This window comes from Antechinus flavipes, chromosome 4 (genome assembly GCF_016432865.1).
Source record: "Antechinus flavipes isolate AdamAnt ecotype Samford, QLD, Australia chromosome 4, AdamAnt_v2, whole genome shotgun sequence".
Taxonomy (NCBI): domain Eukaryota; kingdom Metazoa; phylum Chordata; class Mammalia; order Dasyuromorphia; family Dasyuridae; genus Antechinus; species Antechinus flavipes.
In genome coordinates, this window is record NC_067401.1 from 38,537,619 (window position 1) to 38,560,183 (window position 22,565).

The window sequence follows — 22,565 nt, forward strand, 5'->3', positions numbered from 1 at the left end:
GTCCATAAACAGCTGAAAATAAGTTGGGTTCCTAGTTCCTCTACTATAAAATGAGAGGCTTAGACCAGAATATCTCTAAGACTTCTTTTAGCTCTAAATTTGTGGTCCTTCAGCAATATCTTAAAATGATAAGCTATGAATGACTTAGCTATTCTCAACAATACAATGATACAAGACAACTGAAGGGTTTGTGATGAAAAATGTTATCCACCTCCAGGGAAAGAAGTGATATTAAATTGAATTGAATGGAGATGAAAGAATGCTTTTTTAACTTTTTCTCAAGGGTTTCTTTTTTGAAGGGGGAGGTCTGTGTTTTTTTCGCAACATAATTAATATGGAAATGTTTTGGATGACTGCACATGTATAGCCTATATCAAATTGCTTGCCTCACATGTTTAGTATATATTGAATTGTTTTCCGTCTAAGAGAAGGGTTGGGGAAAGGGAAGGAGAAAAATTTGGAACATGGGGTTTTGCAGGGGTAAATGTTGGAACTTGTCTTTGCATGTATTTTGAAAGTGGAAAGCTAAGAGGAAGAAAGAACAAGAAGGAGAAGAAAAAGAAAGAAAGAAAGAAAGAAAGAAAGAAAGAAAGAAAGAAAGGAAAGAAAGAAAGAAAGAGAAAGAAAGAAAGAAAAAGAAAGAAAGAAAGAAAGAAAGAAAGAAAGGAAGGAAGGAAGGAAGGAAGGAAGGAAGGAAGGAAGGAAGGAAGGAAGGAAGGAAGGAAGGAAGGAAGGAAGGAAGGAAGGAAGGAAGAAAGAAAAGAAAGAAAGAAGAAAGAAAGAAAGAAGAAAGAAAGAAAAAAAAGAAAGAAGAAAGAAAGAAAGAAAGGAAGGAAGGAGGAAGGAAGGAAGAAGGAAGGAAGGAAGGAAGGAAGGAAGGAAGGAAGGAAGAAAGAAAGAAAGAAAGAAAGAAAGAAAGAAAGAAAGAAAGAAAGAAAGAAGAAAGAAAGAAAGAAAGAAAGAAAGAAAGAAGAGAAGGAGGAGGAAGAAGAGGAGGAGGAGGAGGAGAAAAAATTTGTCTTCTCAATGAGGGGAGAAGAGAGAGGGAGAGAATTTGGAACTCAAAGTTTTAAAAACAAATGTTAAAAATCACTTTATATATAACTGTAGAAAAACAAAATATTAAATAAATGGGGGAAAAGAAAAAATAAATTTGTAGTTCTTTTGAGCTAGAAATACAGAACTAATTAGAACTAATTGCACAAACCAATAAGAAACTTGCACCAGAAAGATGTTCTAAGATAAGGGCCTTGATCTTCAGGAAAATGATTGTATGATGGTATGGAGTCTTCCAAGGATTATATGAGAGTGACTCTCCCTATTCCACTTGGAGGCATCAAGGTGGTTCATTGGAGAGATCATTGGGTCTGGAATCAGGAATACTTGAGTCTCAGACACTTACTAGATTGCTGTGTAATCCCAGGAAAGCCATTTAACCTCTATTTGCTTTAATCCACTGAAAAAGGAATGGCAAACCCCTCCAGTATCGTTGCCAAGGAAAAACCCATGGTGAGCATTGATTGCTGGGTCACAAAGGGTCTGACATCATTGAACAATACCTACTTTATAAAGGCTTCTCAGACCTGATAAATCCCTAACTCCCTATAGCTACCTTCACCAGCCCATCTTTGCAAGGAAATAGAAAGACCACTGGAAGCTTCTGATTACTATGTATCTTTGGGTTGCTACTTGAGGAATTATTATATCCTTTGTATCTAAATAAAGCAGTGATTTATTTGCAGATCTAGACTCTAAGCACTTTATTGCACTGATCCACTTTAAATAAGAATTCAGTCCTTTTTTTTTCTTTTTTCCCCCCTGAAGCAATTGGGGTTAAATGACTTGCCCTGGGTCTCACAGCTAGGAAGTGTTAAGTGTCTGAGATAAAATTTGAACTCAGGTCCTCCTGACTTTAGGGCTGGTGCTCTATCCACTGCGCCACCTAGCTGACCCTAGAAGTCAGTTTTTTAATGTCACAGGCACCTCCTCATGATAGTAGTTATATCATTAATATCCACTGAGAAAAAAACTATAAATATGCAGTACTCCCTCTAGGATATTTCCTCATCAGATGACTATTATTCCCATTCTAGGGTACTTTTGTAGTTTAGCACTCCTAAAACCATAGTTCATGAACCCCCACCAGTTACCCTCCCTTAAAAGTCAATCAACAGGCATAGACAGAAAAAATATTTAATAAGATAGCTTAATCAGAACAATAAATACAAAATATTCTCCATCATACATCTAAGGACATTCTATCACAAATACACACAGTATCCATGGGAAGAATTGATCCAAACAGGATAAAGTGAAACTAAAGGAATTCATAACTTCAGTACTTGATGTCCTTTCTTTCCTCAGAGTTCTCATAGAGCTCACTTCTCAGATTCTAAGTCTAGTATCCCAAATTCACAGTTGGCTCTTTTCTTTGCTGCCAGGGGTCTCTGAAGCTGCTTTCTCCTTCACATCACTGCATTTCTGTATCTGAGTCGATCTGGTGAATGTTTCTGCTCTCTGCTTTAATGTACATCAAGTGTATCACAACTTCTCTCAAAAAGATGGATGGATATCTCTTCCTATGTGAAAAGCTCCAAATCTAAATGAGATGGCCAAAGAGAAAGGAGTGAAGAAAGAGAAATCTCACTCCCTAAAAAGATATTTCTTGTCCTCCTCCCTCCTCCCCCCCACAGGAGATAGCAGGTCTAGAAATACCCTTGTTCTTGTGCACTAGTCCCATTCCCCATAATGTAATGGGGGAGGAACAGAGGTGATACTGAACCCATCTCTTCCTGATTACCAGTCAATAGATTTTTGCCTTTGTTGTTTTCTAAGAGGATCAATGACCTCATGGGTGATGTCTTGACTTGCACATGAATTAGGCTGATGAAGTGGGGCAGAGTCAGCAGCCTCATTCTCTCTTCTAGAGTCATGAAAATCCAGTGGCAAGACAAAGGCCAGGATGACTGGAGCTGGCGTGGGATGCAGTGGATGATCTGGGTGTCCATGATGTCTGACTGAACTATAAGCTCTCCACAGTACCTGCTTCAGCACCTTCACGGCTGTTAGAACAAATTGTTCTCATTCATCCATTCCATCAGGAGAAGTCTTCATATGGTTGGGGTAGATAGAGAAACCCCCTAAGGGGGTTGAGGTCTGATGTTTACCTTCAACCTGGGTTAACCCCATCTATCGAGATAGTTTTTCAAAGGTGTGACTACTGTGCATGCTACTGCTTCTTGGAGCCACAGGTAGATGAGCAGCCCCGAGAAAGGCTTGGCAGCCCTCACATCAGAAGTGCTTAATCTCTTACAAGTATCTACAAAAGGAACTCACAGTTTGAAATCCAAGCCTGCTACACCCAACTGTTTGTTGACTTGGTATGCTAATAAAAAACTTTCACCGTTTTTTCTCCTGAGTTTGTCTTGTTGATCAGGTGAGACCTGAACCAAAATTTCTTTTAATGTTTTATGAAATTTTAAATTACTTGGGCCTTTGTTCCATTAGAGACTGACAGACTTTCTAAATAGCCATTCCCTATTTCTTTGACCTTAAGCTGTGGATAGAGGGCCTGGAATCAGAAGACTCATCTTTGTGAATTCAAATCTGACTTCAGACATTATTAGCTGTGTGATCCTGGGCAAGTCACTTGACCTCATTTTATTCAGTTTCCTAATCTGTAATATGAGCTGGAAAAGGAAATGGCAAACTATTCCAGTATCTTTGCCAAGAAAACTCCAAATGGGGTCATGAAGAATCAAACATAACTGAAGCGTGACTTTCACAAAATTTTAAATTCCAAATTTTTTTCCCTCTCTCTTGCCCCTCCCCTCTTCCAAAGATGACAGGCAATTTGATATAAGTGAACAGCAACAATCTCTATATCTTTACACAGTCTGTGTCCCATACCTGAAAGCTCCTTTGTTCTTGTCAGAGGTGTTAGACACACCATCCACAAAACTCTAGAGTGCTACTTGAACCAGATTAAAGCTAAATTGGAAAATACTTAAATATTCTCCAATTTTCAAATAAAATATGATAAACCTGAAAAGACCAAAAACAGAAACAAGATTGCAAACAAAAATTAGACTCTAGAATATCCCAAGAATCCCCTTCTTTGGGAGGCATTTCATTAAACATTCAGAGATAGAACAAAATGTACTTGTGTCAACAAGTCTTAGAAGGGAATAATCTATGCTTTCTTCCTTTCCATAACATGGAGTGCTTAAGGCTCAGCATAGTCTTAAGTTTGTAAGTCTAGATTCAAGAGATCTGGACAAGGGTGGGAAGACCGAAAGCTGTAAGAGTCAAATCAAATCAACAAGCTTTTAAAGTATTTCTGTTGTGAAGTAATTTCAATCAGATCTGACTCTTCATGACTCCATTTGAGGTTTTCTTGGCTAAGATACTGCAATGGTTTGCCATTTCCTTCTCCAGCTCATTTTACAGATGAGAAAACTGAGACAAAGAGGATTAAGTGACTTGCCTAAGGTCACACAGCTAGTAAGTATCTGAGGCCACATTTGAACTCAGATCTTCTCACCTATGACAGTGACTATACCACTTAGCTGCCCTTTGTAAGTACTTTCTGTGTGTCAAGGTTCTTTGCTAAGCACTGGGCATATGAAAAGGGGTAGGATGGGAGACTAAATTAGTACCCTCTCAAAGAGTTTTCGATCTAATTGGAAGGGATGGGATATGAAATACATAACTATATATAAACCAGATATATACAGGGTAAATTGGAAATCATTTCAGAGGGAAAATACTAGCATTAAGGAAGAAAAACCAGGACAGATTATTGCAGAAGGTGGATTTTACCTAAAATTTTAAAAATTATATGGAGGCTAACAAAGGAAAATAAGAAGGAAAAAGCTCCAGGCAAGGAAGACAGAAATGATAAGTGGAGTACCATGTGCAAGGAAGAGCAAGAATAGCAGTGTTTCTAGATCATAGATTATGAGAAATGATAAGAAAAAAAAGAAGACTATGAAGAATTTTAAAAACCAAAAAAGAAGATTTTTTAAAATAATATTTCCCCAATTACATGTCAAGAAAATTTTTAGCATTCATTTTCTTTTTTTCTCTCTTTTTTTAATTAAAGCTTTTTATTTTCAAAACATGTGCAAAGATAATTTTAAACATTCACCCTTGCAAAGCTTTGTGTTCAAATTTTTCTCCCTCCCATCCTCTCACCCCCCTCCCTAGATGGCAAGTAATCCAATATGTTAAATGTGTGCAATTCTTCTATACATATTTCCACAATTATCATGCTGCACAAGAAACATCAAATCAAAAAGTGGGAAATGAGAAAGAAAACAAAAGGCAAACAAACAACAATAAAAAATTGAAAATACTATGTTGTGATCCACATTCAGTCTCCACAGTCCTCCCTCTGGGTGTAGATGGCTCTCTTCATCACAAGACCATTGGAACTAGCCTGAAAAATCTCACTGTTGTTATTACCTTCACATCCATCAGAAATGATCATCATATAATCTTGCTATTGCTATGTACAATGTTCTCCTGGTTCCATTCACTTCACTTAGCACCAGTTCATGTAAGTTGTTCCAGTTCTCTCTGAAATCATTCTGCTGATCTTTTCTTATAGAAAAATAATATTCCATTACATTCATGTACCATAACTTATTCAGCCATTCTCCAACTAATGAGCATCCATTCAGTTTCCAGTTTCTTGTTACTACAAAAAGGGCAAGCAGAAACATTTTTGCACATGTGGGTCCCTTTCCCTTCTTTAAGATCTCTTTGGGCTACAGCCTCAGTAGAAACACTGCTGGATCAAAAAGTATGCACAGTTTAATATCCTTTGGGCATAATTCCATATTGCTCTCCAGAATGGTTGGATCAGTTCACAACTCCAACATTTTATTAGTGTCCCAGTTTTCCCACACCCTCTCCAACATTCGTCATTATCTTAGCTAATCTGAGAAGTGTGTAGTAATACCTCAGAGTTGTCTTAATTTACATTTCTCTGATCAATAGTGATTTAGAGCATCTTTTCAAATGACTAGAAATGGTTTCAATTTCTTCATCTGAAAATCATCTGTTCATATCCTTTGACCATTTATGAAATGGAGAATGTCTTGAATTCTTATAAAGTTGAGTCAATTTTCTACATATTTTAGAAATGAGGCCTTTATCAGAACCCTTGAATGTAAAAAAAAAAAAAAATTCCCTTATTGCTTCCTTTCTAATCTTATCTGCATTGGTTTTGTTTGTATAAAAACTTTTTAACTTAATATAATCAAAATTATCCATTTTGCATTCCATAATGTACTCTAGTTCTTCTTTGGCCACAAATTCTTTCCTTCTATACATATCTGAGAAGTAGACTATCCTTTAGTCTTCTAATTTGTTTGTAGTATTACTCTTTACGTCTAAATCCCCCATTTATCTTGTTGTAGGTGTTAGATATGGATCAATGCCTAGTTTCTGCCATACTAATTTCCAATTTTCCCAACAATTTTTGTCAAATAGTGAGTTCTTATCCCAGAAGCTGGGGTCTTTGGATTTATCAAACACTAGATTACTATAGTCATTGACTATTATGTCTTGTGAACCTAACTTATTCCACGGATCAACTACTCTAAATGGTTTTGATGATTGCTGCTTTATAATATAGTTTTAGGTCTGGTACAGCCAAGCCATCTTCATTTGCATTTTTTTCATGAATTCCTTTGAAATTCTTTTTTGTTCTTCTAGGTGAACTTTATTATTACCTTTTCTGGTTCTATAAAATAATTTCTTGGGAATGGCACTGAATAAGTAGATTAATTTAGGTAGTATTGCCACTTTTATTATATTAGCTTAACCTACCCATGGGCACTATTTTTCCAATTGATTATATCTGACTCTATTTGTGTAGAAAGCATTTTGTTCCCAAATATTTTATATTATCTATAGTTATTTTAAATGGAATTTCTCTTTGTATCACTTGCTGCTGGACTAGATTAGTAATATATAAAAATTTAGCATTCATTTTTACAAAATTTTGAGTTCAAATTTTTCTCCTCTCTCCTATCCCTTTCCTCTTCCAAAGATGATAGACAGTATGATATAGTTTATACATGTGCTATCATGTAAAACATATTTCCATATTAGTCACCGTTATGAAAAAGAAATAGATCAAAAAGAAAAAAAACACACGATAAAGAATAATGGGGGAAACAGGCTTTTATCTGTATTCTGAATTCATCGATTTTTTAAAATCTGGTTATAGATAGCATTTTTCTTTTTAAGTCCTTTGTATTTGTCTTGGATTATTGTGTTGCTAAGAAGAACTGAGTCAATCATAGTTGATCATTACATAGTGTTGTCAGTACTATGTATGATGTTTCCCTGGTTCTGTTCATTCCATTTTGAATCAGTTCATACAAATATTTCCAGGTTTTTCTGAAATCTGACTGTTCATCATTTCTTACTGCACAAAAGTACTCCATTACATTCATATACTACAGTTTGTTCAGCCATTCCTCATCTGTTGGGCATCCTCTCAAGTTCTATCATTTTGCCACCTTGAAAAGAACTACTATATTTTTGCATGTATATAAGTATGTATGTGTGTGCAAATATACACATACACACACAGAGAGAAATATTTTTCCCTCACTAGAGAATCTGGAACCACTAGAATTTATTGAATAGAGGAATGACATAGTCAGATGTTCACTTTAGGAAGATCTGATAGAGAACTGCCTGGAGTGGACGGAGACACTTGAATCAGAGACCAACCAAGGCTATTGCAGTAGTCCAAATATTAGGTGACAGGAACCTTTACAGAGTGGCAACAGTGTCAGGAGAGAGTAGAGCATATATGAGAAATGTGGTAAAAGCAGAATTAACAGGATTTGGCACCAGGTTGCATATGGGAGAGAGAGAGAGAGAGAGAGAGAGAGAGAGAGAGAGAAGTCAAGGATGACACCTAAATTAGTGGGGGAGGGGGGAATGACATTTGTAGGGAATAGAATGAAGATAGTACTTTTCAAAATAATAGGAAGGACAGAAATTGGGAAGGAAGGATTTGGGAGAATATGTATGTATGCATGTGTGCATACATACACAAAGAGAGAACCACACTACACACATGCATACATATACAAAGAGAGGAAGGGAGAGCAAGGGAGGGAGGGAGAGGGAGAGAGCAGGAGAAGAGGGAGGGAAAGAGAGGGAGGGGAGAAGGAGAGAGAGGTTATGTCAAGTTTAATGTATCTATGGAAAATCTATTTTGAGATGTACAATAAGCATTTAGTGGTATGAGAATGGAGATTAGGAGAAAGGTTTGATATAGATAAATACACATGAAAGTCTTCTGATTAGAAGTGATCACTGAATCCATAAATGCTGACAAGATCAGCAAGTGAAATAATGTAAAGAAAAGAACTCAGGACAGAACCTTGGGGAACCCCCAGAGTTAATGGACTTGACTTGGAGAAAGATCCAGCAAAAGAGACTGAGAAGCAACAGTCAGACAGGTAGCAGAAGAAGCAGGAGAGAGCAAAGTCACAAAATCCTTGGTGAGAGGAGAATATCAAGTAGAGGGTAATAAATAGTTTCAAAGGCTACAGAGGTCAAGAATAAAGAGTTAGAAAAGACCATTAGATTTAGAATTAAGAGAGAGGTCAGTGATCATTTTGGATGGAGAAGATTTGGGTAAATAAAGAGATCTGAAGCCAGACAATGGAATGTTTTGTAGAAAGAGAGGAAGAGAAGAAATGATGACAGATTGCAGAAGGATTTCTTAAGAAAGGTGGCCATGATAGAGAAAAGAGATATGGAACAGTAGATAATGGACATAGATGAAGCAATCGAAGTCTTTGAATGTATTTTATTGGAGGGGGGTGATGTTTTAAAAGATGGAGGAGATATGGATATGTTTCCAGGCAATTATTATCTCTTGCTCATTTTGGGCCCCTAGCTAGCAGTTACAGAAACTAAAAAAAAAAAAAAAAAATTCTCATCTCATTGAGAAATATATATTGATGTGTAAAAGCTATGCTTTACAATGCATGTATCTTATTTCAGATGCATTTAACCCTCACCCCAACCTCCAAAGTCACCCACACAAAATCATTTCAGAAATGAATAATCATGGGATCTTGGAAAAATCAATTTCTTTAAATAAATAGGGGAAAAACTCGTGGGATATGAGGAATGGGCATATATCTGTCTTAGAGCCTTCCTGAGAGCACTGAATGAAAGTGAGGAAAATCAAAAGAGTGAAAGCTAGGAAGTCCAATTGTCACCATTTTGTTCTTACCAATAAGTACAATTATATCCACTTGCAATTGCCCTACTCACCTACCAGAGCTACCAGGGCAAGACTTCCTAAACTTTTCCCACTCATGACCCCTTTTCTCTGAAGAAATCTTTACAAGACCCCAGGTATATGGTATATCAAAGAGGTATACAAACCAAATATTTATTGTTAATAAACCATAATTTCACAACCCCCACCTTCAGTACATGAGGTCACAGATCCACAGTTTAAGAAGCATTGTTCTAGATCCCAAGAAGCAGCCCTCTCATTTCTTTGATCCTCTCTCCAACCCAACCCCGTAAAACTTTTTTTTAATCTTTTGTTTTTCTTAGCTTCCCTCGAAAACCTCAGCTTATTCTGAGCTTTAGGAAGGAAAGGTTGATTTCTCTATAGCTATTTCAAATGTCAGGGAGCAAGACTTTGCCAAACTAAGGAAGGCTTAAAGGAAGAGCCCAGAACTTTACTATACATCATTGGCCGCGGTTGTTGAATTCCCTTAGTATATACTAAGCATAATGTCTCAGTTCTTTGCATTCTAGAACTCTGGACCTAAGGAATCTTACATACATCTTTTTTTTTTTTTTTTTTTTTTTTTTTTTTGCTGAGGCAATTGGGGTTAAGTGACTTGCACAGGGTCACACAGCCAGGAAGTGTTAAGTGTCTGAGATCACATTTGAACTCAGATCCTCCTGACTTTGGGGTTGGTGCTCTATCCACTGCCACCTAGCTGTCCCCATACATCTTAAATATAAAAATAAATCTTGTGATTCATTTCTAATTCCTGGACAATAGCAAGTTAGTATGAAATTAGCACAAGAAGAGTCCCTGAGTTTGAACTCCAGCTCTACTATTTATTTTCTATGTGAACTTGGACAACTTTTATGAGTTCATCTCTCTAAGGTTCAATATCCTCATTTATAAAATAGGGAAGCTAATCTATATGATCATCTTGGTTCTTGTCAGCTCCAAATTTTATGATATAAAGAACACTAGTGTTGAAGTTATAAGATGTTGCTATATATCATAACTCCTACCCTTATTGGCTGTTTCACTACAGAGAAGTCACTTATGGAGAAACGACAAAGAGAGAAGGACAGAGAAGGGGGGAGGGGAACAGAGACAAAGAGACACACGGAGAGAAATTTACTAATCGATTGTAATGTGCCAAGCTCTGTGCTACGCAATGGGGACACAAATACAAGTTGGCAAAACCATTCTGCCCTCAAGAAGTTTGTGTTTTCACATATATTGTATCTGGGATATACTGTAACCTATTCAACATGTAAAGGACTCCTTGCCATCTGGGGGAGGGGGTGGAGGGAGGGAGGGGAAAAATCGGAACAGAAGTGAGTGCAAGAGATAATGCTGTAAAAAATTACCCTGGCATGGGTTCTATCAATAAAAAGTTATTAATTTTAAAAAAAGAAGTTTGTGTTTTATAGGAGAGGGAAGATAACACATAAAAGGAGGGGCACTTTGTGGGGAGGACAATAGTATGGTGTGGAGATGTTCAGGAAGTAACATGAAGGCCTGGTTATGAAAGAAGAAAAGACTTGTCTGTGACAGCCTAATGATGCAGGGGAGAAATCCAAGGTTCTGGGGGAACCAAAATTACAAATCCAAGGAATAAATGGGAATAAAAGCCAGAATCAATTAATCAATCACCAAGCATTTATTTTTTTAAATAATAGCTTTTTATTTTCAAAATATTTTGAAAAGATAGTTTTCAACATTTACTCTTGCAAAATCTAGTGTTTCAGATTTTTTCCTTCCCTTTCCTTTACCCTCTCCCCTAGACAGAAAGTAATCCGATATATGTTAAACATGTGCAATTCTTATATACATATTTCCACATTTATCATGCTGCACAAGAAAAATCAGATCAAAAGGGAAAAAAGAGAGAAAGAAAAAAAAGCAGGCAAATAACAACAAAAAAGGTGAAAATACTATGTTGTGATCCACATGCAGTGCCGACACTCCTCTTTCTGTTTGGAGATGGCTCTCTCCATCACAAGTCTATTGAAATTGGCCTGAATCACCTCACTGTTGGAAAGAGTAGATCATCCCATAACCTTGTTGTTGCCGTGTACAATGTTCTCCTGATTCCGCTCATTTCACTTAGTAACAATTCATGTAAGTCTCTTCAGGCCTTTCTGAAATTATCCTGCTGGTTGTTTTTCTTAATAGAACAATAACATTCATATTCCCATAACTTGTTCAGCCATTACCCAACATCCACCAGTTTCCAGGTCCCTGCCACTCCAAAAATGGCTGCTACAAACATTTTTGCACATGTGGGTCCCTTTCCCTTTTCTATGATCTCTCTGGAGTAGACCCAGAAGTGACACTGCTATATCAAACAGTATGCAGTTTGATAGTCCCTTTAGCATAGTTCCAAACTACTCTCCAGAAAGATTGGATCAGTTCCAGCTCCATCAATAATGTATTAGTGTCCCAGTTTTTCCACATTCCCTCTAATATTTATCCTTTTCCTATCATCTTAGCCAATCTGAGAGGTACCTCAGAGTGGTCTTAGATTTGCATTTCTCTAATCAACAGTGATCCAGAGCATTTCTTCATATGACTAGAATGGTATTAATTTGTCTGAAAATCATCTGCCCGTATCATTTTTATCCATTTATCAATTGGAGAATGGTTTCACAAAGCATTTAAGTGGCTATTATGTAAAAGCCACTAAATAGAAGTCACTGCCCTCAAGCTTAAATTCTCATGGAAAAGACATCCTATGCCCACATACATATACATGCTCTGGATTAGTCATGGTATTGCATTGATATAGATGACTCCCAATGAGTGCCTATCAATGAAAATAGGCAATTGTTCTGCTACTTGGAACCTTAGGAAGTTACCCAGGCCACTGAGAAACTAATTTGGGCTTGCCCAAGATCATACAGAAAATCAGGTTTTCCCTACTGGATGGACGTTGCTCTAACCATTATAATGTACTATTACTACTAAAAATAATTAGCATTTATATTACAATGTTATCTCACTTAATTCTGACAACAACCCTGTGAAGTAGGTGCCCTTATTATCCCTATTTACAGATGAAGACACTGAGGTAAGCAGTGTAGTTAAGTAATTTGCCCAGTAACAAAGTTGGTAAATATAATAATGATGATGATGATGAGATTATGATGATAACAATAACAGTAATAATAAGATAGCAATTCTATAGCACTTATTATGTGCCAGGCACTGTGCTAAAGGTTTTACAAATGTTGTGTCATTTGATTCTCATATTCATGCTGTTAGGTAGGTACCATCATTATCCCCATTTTACAGATGAGGAAACTGAGGCTAAGGTTAAGTGACTTGTCCAGCTAGGAAGTATCTGAGACAAGATTCAGACTCAGATCTTCCTCAGAATAAGCCTTAATAGATAGAGCCCTAGACAGAGTCAGAGAGTCCTGTGTTCAAATTTAGCTTCAGACACTTATTCACCATGATCCTGGGCAAGCCATTTGCCCTTTCTCAGTTTCAGTTTTCTCTAGTTATCCCTTCCACATTGTGACTTTCCCTATCATGGGATATCATAAGAAATTAAATGGAAATTTGGGAGAAGTTGTACAGAAGCCACAGATAATACAGAAAAAGTTAAGAAACTCACAAATACATAAAATATATGTATAATATTGTATAATATTAATATATTTTATCTTTTAATACCATAATAATTCAAACTTCTCTGGTACAAAGGGAGGCCCAAAACACTTTACAGGGATTTTCCAGATTGAGTAAGCACCTAACCCCAGGGTGTGGAAAAGATAACTGCAATATAAAGTTAGGATAATAATAACATTCTCCTAAGGTTGTTATTAGGCTCAAGTGAGATAATATTTGTAAGTATTTAACACACTGCCTGGCATAGAGTATGCAACGTACAATATTTCTTCACAAATCTGAGGCTCAGCTGCTTCACATATTGCTACATAGGAAATTAGTACATGATCATTTGAAGGAGAGGTAGAGAATTCTAGCAACTGGGAGAATTAGGAAAGACTTCTACCACTTAATGGCTCTGACTCAGTTTCCTCATTGGTAAAATGGGAATAATTATACCTGGAATATTTACTTTACAAGAGTGTTGTGGGGAAGTTCTGTAAGTCATAAAATAGTACAGGTCTGGGTGAGTTACTTATTACAATAGTTATTATTACCAAATAGGAAAGAGAAAGTTTGGGGGATAATTACAAAAGAGGAACAATTCTCAAAAACTATGCCTTTTTTATATATGACTTCCCTTTAAAGAAAAAAAAAAAAAAAAGAAAGAAAACAAGCAAAAATAAATAAATAAATAAAGGCTTTCCTGAAAAGTGTGTGTGTGTGTGTGTGTGTGTGTGTGTGTGTGTGTGTGTGTGTGTGTGTGTGTTAGGTGTGGCTATGTGCTTAGACACGTTCAGATCTGCAGGAAATCATGTGGGCCAACCAGAGAGAAGGGGCTGTCTGACTAACTCCTGAGCAATGTAACCCAAGCGAAAGGGGTGTTGGTCATCCAGAGATAAGTTCGGAGCCCCACAAATCCGTTGCTTATAGCATTTGCTTGCTCTCTGACGCTACTTGCTAGAAGTCCTGCTTCCAGTCTCTCTTCACTCAACAATGGTAAAGTATTTTTTTTTTATTTGTCTTCCTCTTGACCCAAAAGCAGCAGCAGAGTTTCCAACAGGTTTCTGGAATGTCATTTGTCATTTGTCTGCTCTCCTTGCAAAAAAAAGAAAGAAAGAAAAAAGGCTTCTTGCTCAGTTTGGGGGGATGGGGAAGCTGGAAAAAGAAGGAGTCCTAAATTCATACTCATCCCAAGAATATGGGGGTGAGATTCCAACCTTCTCATTAACTGAGATGGGGGCTGAGGAATGAGGGGGCAGGGAAAGATCCCTCTCCTCTGATAGTTGTACTGGGCACTTTGAATGAGATTAAAAACCTTCCTGGCAAGGGATCAAAGGTGTAATTGGCTACCTCCTCATCCCTCTTGGGTCCTGAGCATTCATTAATATTAAGTGTAATAATAATGCAAATAATTACTAGGATTTCCTTTTCATATCTGAGGGGCCCCAAGGCAGGTATCACCAAAAAGAGCTGGGAGGGACCAAGTAAAAACTACAGGAAGAAAGAGGGTTTGGGGGACTGGCTAGGGAAGCCCAGAGAGACCTGACTGTGTGTTCCCAAAAAGGGAAAATTCGGGACTTGATCTCGCAAATCCTGAGAAAGAAATGGAGTTTCACTTAAACCCTGGTCAGCTGCCAAGGGAGAAAAACACTGAAACAAAATACTGTAGCTAAGCCTAACCACAGCCAAATATGTGGGAGGAGCCCCAGTCCCAGACTCTAAATTATCCCTCTTTCAACCCTTTTTTTCCCTTGCATTCTTTCTAGCCTTGAGTCCAGGCCAAGGGGTCTCATTTTTTTTTTTTTTTGATCCTTGAGTATTTTAATTTTTAATGAGCTTTCTCATACTCCTTCAATATGAAACAAAATTCTAGAGTTTACCATGTGTAAGGAACTAAGAAATAAAACAGATTAATTCATTTTAATATGATAAATTATTTACCAAATATTTCCTGTGCCTCCTTAACAAGCCTCTCATCTCTCCTGGTGTGTGTAATCACTCCACATTGAGAAACTCTCTCTGATTTAGACATACACCTTGCCCTAATCCAAACCTCTTCTCCCAACTCTACTGATTATATCCTTTGCTAGATTTACTCTCTTTTCTTACTCCTCTATCTTGCCTTTTCATTCATCTCCAAAATCGATTTCCTTTCTGATATCTGAGGGTAGTTTGGTTTTCTTGGAGTGGTTTTTTTTTCCCAATGTGCAATCTTCCTATGTGCCACACCACTCCCCCTTTTAATAGAATTTCTCTTTCTCCTTGATAACATTCACTACTCATTTTTAGAACTTAGATCAGAGAATCACAAAACCAAGTAGACACTTTTGGGGAAGACTCTTTTTAATATGTTTACTTTTTTTTCCTTTTCCTTTTTTTTTGGGGGGGGGGAAGGGGTTGCCTTTTTTTCCTTTTGGACAAAATATATTGATATCTTTTATTTATCATCTTTATTTTCCAGTATATCCCTCTCTTAAAATTACTTTTCACAAATATATCTTTGGTTCCAGAAATCCACTCCCCATAACTCATGGATATTATCTAGTGATAAGTTGTCACATGTGTGAGTGGCTCAAAGCCTGAGGCAAGCCATCCAGTAAATGGGAAGCTCTTTTTAAGTTTTGCTTAGAGAGAATAAATGGTCCATCTCTCCTACATGTCACAGATACACAGATGATTCTATCTACATTAACATCATAGATTCGGAATTGGAAAGGACTCTAGAGAATCCCTTATAGAGAAATAAGAAGGTTCATAAAGGCTGGGACTTGTCCAAAGGCCAGCAGATTGAAAAGCCAGGATTTAAACCCAGATTCCTTCAAACCTAGTGCTATTGCTAGCATATCAGGCTTATTTAATTTTGAAGCAATCTCTCCTTTCCCCCACTTCCTCCTTTCTTCTTTCTCAATCTTTTCCTTTTGAAACTTTAAGGATAAAAAAAAAAAGTACAAAGGTTATCATTGTCTCCACCAGACCCACTAGAGCTTGCAGAGAAAAATCCTTTAAATTACAACATTCCCATTCAAAACTCTTGGGGATGGGGGAGCTGGGACTTCTGGAAGCAGGAAGCAAAATGAGAAAACCTCTTTGGAATCTGGTGAGACAGCTGAGAAAAGAGGTAGAAGCAACTGTGGGAACCAAAAAGGAGCACAGAGGTCTCACAAAAGAAAGCCAGTCTAACAATCGGTGACTCATCCAGCCCAGCCCAGACAGAGCCCCTCCCTGGGCCACATGTTTCTTTCATTCTGTTAGGATGAAAAGACAGTGGCTCTGGTAAAGTTAGATAGGAAAAGAGAACTCTGGAGCTTTATCTGGAGGAATTCTTTTATTTTTCCATTAGCTTTTTCTTTATTGTTCTTCTCAGTGAAAGTACCTTTAGAAAAATTCCACCTTTGTCTTCTCTCACCTAAATGGGGAAGGGGATTTATTCAAAACCAGGAAATTTAAGGGGGATTAAACTATGGTCACCCCAGCTCGGAATCTTGGGAAAAACTAATGGGACATGGGCCAGACAGAGGTGACGATAAAGAGGAGAAAGAGACAGAGAGAGAGCCCATACTCATCTCAACTCAAGTACCAAGAAATAATGGAAAGGGTGCACAGGTTAGAGTTCCATGACCTACTGACCCATTTCCTTCACTCTTTGAGAACTATATGGGAATCTGTTGTCTCTTCAGCTCAATTCAATAACCCCCCTACTAAGTGCTTACTTTGGACAAGGCACAATCCTGTTAGCACAGTTTCCACCCTTCAAAGACATTACATTCTATTAGGGGTAAGAAGGAAGGAAGTCCATAGATAAGTAAAAACAAAGTAATTTGGGGGCAAGAAGTGGGGAGAGCACAGACTGGGAGGAGATCAAGAAAAGCTTCCCTGACCCTAAAAAACTGAGCGAATACAGGAAAGTATTCTGGTTCTGGGCTCTGGGCAGCTCACAAGCCCCCAAAATAACCATCACAGTTATCATCGTTATAAATAATGGGTTATTAGTGGGCCCTAAGGTATAAATGTTGAGATTTTCTCGGGTGGAGTCCCTTTCATTATTGTTGAGTTGTTCTTTGTGACTGCATTTGAGATTTTCTTGGCAATTTGCCATTTCTTTCTTCAGCCCATTTTACAGATGAAGAAACTGAGGCAAATAAGGTTGCCCAGAGCCACACAGCTAGTCAAATGTGTGAGGTCAGATCTGAACTCAGGAAGATGAGTTTTCTTGACTCCAGAACGGACACTCTATCCGCCCTGGCGCCCCCTGGCGGTTCCTTGTTATTTGTCCTTTATTCTCTAGGGGAGACCTTGTCACACAAATGAATCGGATTGAAGTGAGGGGGACTGTGCAAAGTCACCAGCCTCATTTTCTCCTCTGGAGCCATCTGGGTCCCGTGGCCAGACATAGATCAGACAACCCTTTAAATCCTTTAAGAGGCTGCGTTTATTCTCTTTGTCCGCCAGAGGAGGGAACCCACCCAGGGCCCACACTCCTTTGGATTTGTGCTCCCTTTCTTACTGTTTCTGTAGTGAGAAAAAGCCTCATTTGTGGGGAACAGCGGTTGCGGCTGTTGAAGCTTTCAATAGTCTGGGATTCTTTCAGATTTATAAGTTCTTATACTCAGGATCGTGGACATAAAGCTGTAGCAGACCTTAGGGACCAAGAGAATCCATATTTTTACATGGGGAAACTGACAGCCAGAGAAATTGTTTCCTGCCCAAGACCCCCAGGTAGTAAGTGACAAAGTAGGTCTTGATCTTGGATCATCTGATTCCAAAGCCACCGTGTTGCCTCCACAACTACCCTGTGAGAGAGATAGTACAAGTGTTATTACCTTCATTTACAAAGTGGGAAACTGAGGCACAGAAGACTTACTCAAAATTACATAACACATAAGTGGCAGGATTTGGCATTAGTTAGAAGGTCCTCTGAATCCGAATCAAACACTCTTTCTTACTCTATGACGGTACCTTAGATACAATCTAAAATTCTTCAAATAATAAAGATACATCCCTTTCACTTCTCTTATTGCCCAGGATAAGCTATGTATGTATAAGATAAGTATGTATGTATGTATTTATAATGTGTTTTGTCCTCTACAATCAAGCAGAATAAACCTAAATCTTCTTTGGAACAATCTTCCAAATACTTGGCTAAAAATTATTTTTTGGACAATTCATAGCCTCTCTGATCCTCAATATCTTCATCTATAAAATGGGGATAAGACTACTTGTACTAACTACCTCATGGTACCTACCTCAAAGCATTATTTAGTGTTAAATGTGAACAATATATAGGGATCAGGGAAATGGGACAGAGGACATAACATAGCATAATTTTATTTGGCTTAGAACCAAAGGTTCCTAAAGAAAACTCTATCCATGGAAAAATCCATCTTACTCTTTTGTACTAAAATGTTCTTCTCATGCCAACTGAAAAGTTAAGGTTGTCCCTTATGTGTTCCCTAATTACATTACTAATTATAGTTTTGCTGATTATAATCTATACCTTTGTTTCCTTTCCAAAGGCCAAAAAAGTCACCCCCACTGAAACAGAGAGATGCATTGAGTCCTTGATAGCTGTTTTCCAGAAGTATGCTGGCCGGGAGATTACGAACTCTCCAAACACCCTCTCCAAGACCGAGTTCCTGAGCTTCATGCATACAGAACTGGCCTCCTTCTCACAGGTACTAGAGAATGGTTCCTAATCCTTCTGCCTATAGTTTAGGTCACTGAACAGATCAGAAATCAGAGCTTTCTTTCAATAGCTGAGCTACTCAGATATCTTGACTGACAGAGTCCAAAATGATCCAACAAAGCTCAAATGGTAGCTTGAAGCTGACAAGAGGAAATTTAATGGAGGGAAATAAAAAGTCCTTACACTCAGATTCCCAAAAAAAAAAAAAAAAAACACAATTGCAAGAGTAAGAGATGGGAGGAAAGAAATGGAGCTAGAAAACAATTTATATGGAAAAAAAAAAAAACTTTGAGAGGTTTAGTGGACTGACCACATATGACTCCATAGGGTAGGGATGGTTACTGAAATGGCCTGTGGGTTCTCAGACTTTATTAATAGAAAGGTCCAGAATAAATCCAAGAATAGTGACAGTCTTACAATATTTTGCCTTAGTCAGACCACACCCATAGAATTAATTTTTGTGTTCTGCTTTTTAAAAGAGACATTATCATTACAAAGTTCATCAAAAACAGGAAGTCCAAGTTGGGGAACTCAAAACCATTACATTAGAAGAATAGTTGAAAAAGCTCAAGATTTTTAGCCTGGAGAAATGACATCATTATTCTCAGATATATGGAGAGCTGCTTTATGCAAGATTCTATCTAGTCCACTTCACCCTTGGGGATAGAATCAAGACCAAATAGAGTAAAAGTTATAGAGAGGCAATGGGTTTCAACCCATTATAAGGGGAAAAATTTGTGCCAATTGGATCTAGAAATGGAACAGCTGGGGCAGTTAGGTGGCACAGTGGATAGAGAACCAGCCCTGAAGTCAGGAGGACCTGAGTTCAAATGTGCCCTCAAACACTTCCCAGCTGTGTGATCCTGGGCAAGTCATTTAACCCCGATTGCTTCAGAAGAAAAAGAAAAAGGAAGGAAGGAAGGAAGGAAGGAAGGAAGGAAGGAAGGAAGGAAGGAAGGAAGGAAGGAAGGAAGGAAGGAAGGAAGGAAGGAAGGAAGGAAGGAAGGAAGGAAGGAAGGAAGGAAGGAAGGAAGGAAGGAAGGAAGGAAGGAAGGAAGGAAGGAAGGAAGGAAGGAAGGAAAAATAAAAGAAATGGAATGGGTTGCATCAAAGCAAATTCCCTATTAGTGAAGGTCTTCATACAGAAAATAGATGACCAATATTGTAAGTGGGTATCAAGATGGTCATGGAATCTAGAAGAACTGGAACCACATCTCATCTCTGAAACACATGAAGTGTGTGCCTTCAGCCAAGTTACTTAACCCATCAATGCAATTGGCAAGTTCCTAGAATTATAAACTGCAGAGAAAGTAAAAACTGGCACTGATATATAGAATTTCCTCACTTATGAATCTCTTATACCAATGAAATCACAGTTCTAGTCTCTATTCCTATGGAGTTAAGGGTTCACTACTTCCATAGATTACCTCTAAGATCCCTTCCAATGCCAAAAGTCCATGATTCTAGCATATATTGTAGAGAAATGATAGAATCACAGATTTTTACAGTTGGAAGAGACTTCAATGGCCATCTACTCCAACCCATATCCAAAAAAAATACCCACTTTAACACACCTGGCAAGTGGTTATTCAGCCTTTGCTTAGAGATTTCCAATGAAGAGTGACTTACTCCACCTTCCCAAAATATTAAATTCTATTTTTGAATGGCTCTAATTGTCAGGAAGTTTCCATCAAGCCTAAATTCACCTCTTTGATATTTCAACCCATTAATCCTGGGAGACTAAGATGTACAAGTCTAATTCTTCCATATCACAGCCCTTCAAATACTTAAACCAGTTATCATGCCCGTCCTGATCCCACACCCAATGTCTCCTTCAAACTAAATGTCTCTTACTCCTTTCAGTTAATCCTCATATGACAAGGATTTTGCTCCTTTTCCATCCTGTTTAACTTTCTACAGATGCTCTCCAATTTATTATTGTTTTTGTTCAGTCATGTCTGACTCTTTGTGATCTATTTTGGCATTTTCTTGGCAAAAAAAAACTGAAGTGGTTTGCCAATTTCCTTCTCCCTCTCATTTTACAAATGAGGAAACTGATGCAAACAGAGTGAAATGATTTGCTCAGAATCACATGGTTTGTAAGTATCTGAGTGTGGATTTGAACTCATGAAGATAAGTCTTCTTGATTCCAGGTCCAGCATTCTATGAATTATAGTGCCACCTAGCTGCCCCCTCCAACCTATCAGTCTCCTTTCCAGTACAGTGCCTACAACATCTTCCTGGTGTGGTCTGACCAAGACAGAGTAAAACAGAACTTCTCCCTTCTTGTTTCTGCAACTCATGCTTCAGCGCTTTACTTAATATAGCCCCAAATGTTAGCTTTTTTTTTTTGACTGCCACATCACACTACTGACTCATATTGAGTTTTCAGTCCACTAAAGCTCCTAGAACTTCAGGAGAATTGCTCTCTCGCGCCATGTCTTCCTTACCTTGTTAATTAGGAAACTGATCCTTTGAACTCAAATGTAAAACTTTATATTTATCCCTATTGAATTTCATAAATGGGATATAGGAAGGGTAGGTTTAGAAAACTGTTCAAACAGAAGACATAGAAAAATAAAGGAAATAGAACCCAATGGGGCAATAGCTACATTTCATTCACTTTTCCCAAGCTCTGTTCTATATTTAGCAGCCCAGACACTCTATTTCTCTGAGTTAAGATCTAGCTTACCTCTGTCAAATATTATTTTCTTCATTTATTCTGGAAGTATAACTTATTTTAAGGACCAAATCTGTGGAATGCCCAGCACATTTATATATTGAAAAGCAAATGATCTTCAATCTTAGGGAGAAATTAGCATAAAACATTAAATGTGACACAAAGTGTGAACTTTCTTTTATTATTTCTGCAGAATCAGGACCCTGCTGTTCTGGACCGAATGATGAAGAAACTCGACCTCAATTGTGATGGGCAGTTGGACTTTCAAGAATTCCTTAATCTAATTGGAGGCTTGGCACAGGCTTGCCATGCGGCCTTCACTCAACAGCCTTGCAAGAAAATGTGAATGGGTCTCCCAGTCAATTTTCCAAATATACCCTTCCTCCAAACCAGTAAATGTGTACCCATTCCTCACAGTCACACACTGAACCCTAAGAAGCCAAGGCTACAATACAGAGCCATTCACTTTGTAGCAATAAAATATGAATTTTTTTTAAATAAAGATAAAAGTGATGAATTGTCTAAATGACTGCAGGAGAAGAGGAGGAAAGAAGATTTGGGTAAATTATAATTAGTAGAAGCATAACCCATGAATCAATTAAGACTTGGCCCCTCCATATGAGGAACTGGGTTTGTCTGGGAGCTTCTCTCAATAACAATCTCTATAATTCAGTTTGCCCTACCCAGATTCCTTCCTAGGAACTTCATTATCTGATTAATTTCTCTCTGAGGACCCTTGCTACCTTAACAAACTCTGAAGCTAACAGGACATCAGAAATAGTACAGATTTTATTGTTGTAGTAAAAGATATAAAAGAGTTTCCTAACTGATCCCTTCAGCAATAAGGAAAATTCTGCTCTTTCAGAAGGCAATCACTTCTTCTGGATCCCCAACTTCCCTCTGGACCTACACAAGTCCACATGATTCATAGTATTAGCAAAAAGTTAGATGTCTTATTTTTCATTATAGGTTGCCCTTAATGTGCTGCTGATCCTTCTTCCCCCTGGGAGCTACACAAATAGTCTCCGGGTCTTTCTCTACATCCAAGTGAAGTTATATTCTGTCTCTTCTTCCACTTTCTCTCCCTGATATTCTAAATCCTTTTCCTCTATCTGTCTCTGTCTCTCTGTGTGTCTCTGCTGGCCTCTGTCCTCCTGACTCGTCTCTGTCTCTCTCCCCTTCCCCATCTCCTCCCTCTCTGATACCATTGTTTCTTTCTAAGAGGCCAAATGGGGACAACACTCTGCAGCACATCTCCCTCCAGATCTCCAGAAGCCTTGAATATCTGTGCCTCTGTC

The 22,565-nt window shown here is 38.0% G+C and overlaps 1 protein-coding gene across 1 annotated transcript; it reads left to right on the forward strand.

Annotated features, from left to right (window-relative positions):
* Positions 1-13,762: 13,762 nt before the first annotated feature.
* S100A11 (S100 calcium binding protein A11) lies at positions 13,763-21,784 on the forward strand. The gene is made up of 3 exons (XM_051992597.1): positions 13,763-13,900; positions 18,418-18,576; positions 21,461-21,784. The coding sequence occupies exons 1-3, from the start codon at positions 13,898-13,900 to the stop codon at positions 21,611-21,613; spliced, it is 315 nt and encodes a 104-aa protein (XP_051848557.1). The 5' UTR covers positions 13,763-13,897; the 3' UTR covers positions 21,614-21,784.
* Positions 21,785-22,565: the final 781 nt, after the last annotated feature.

What these genes read in the sequence shown, in the direction of transcription:
- S100A11 (XM_051992597.1), top strand. An exon ending in AACTGGCCTCCTTCTCACAG is followed by an intron (nt 18,577 to 21,460) that starts GTACTAGAGAAT and finishes TTATTTCTGCAG; the next exon opens with AATCAGGACCCTGCTGTTCT.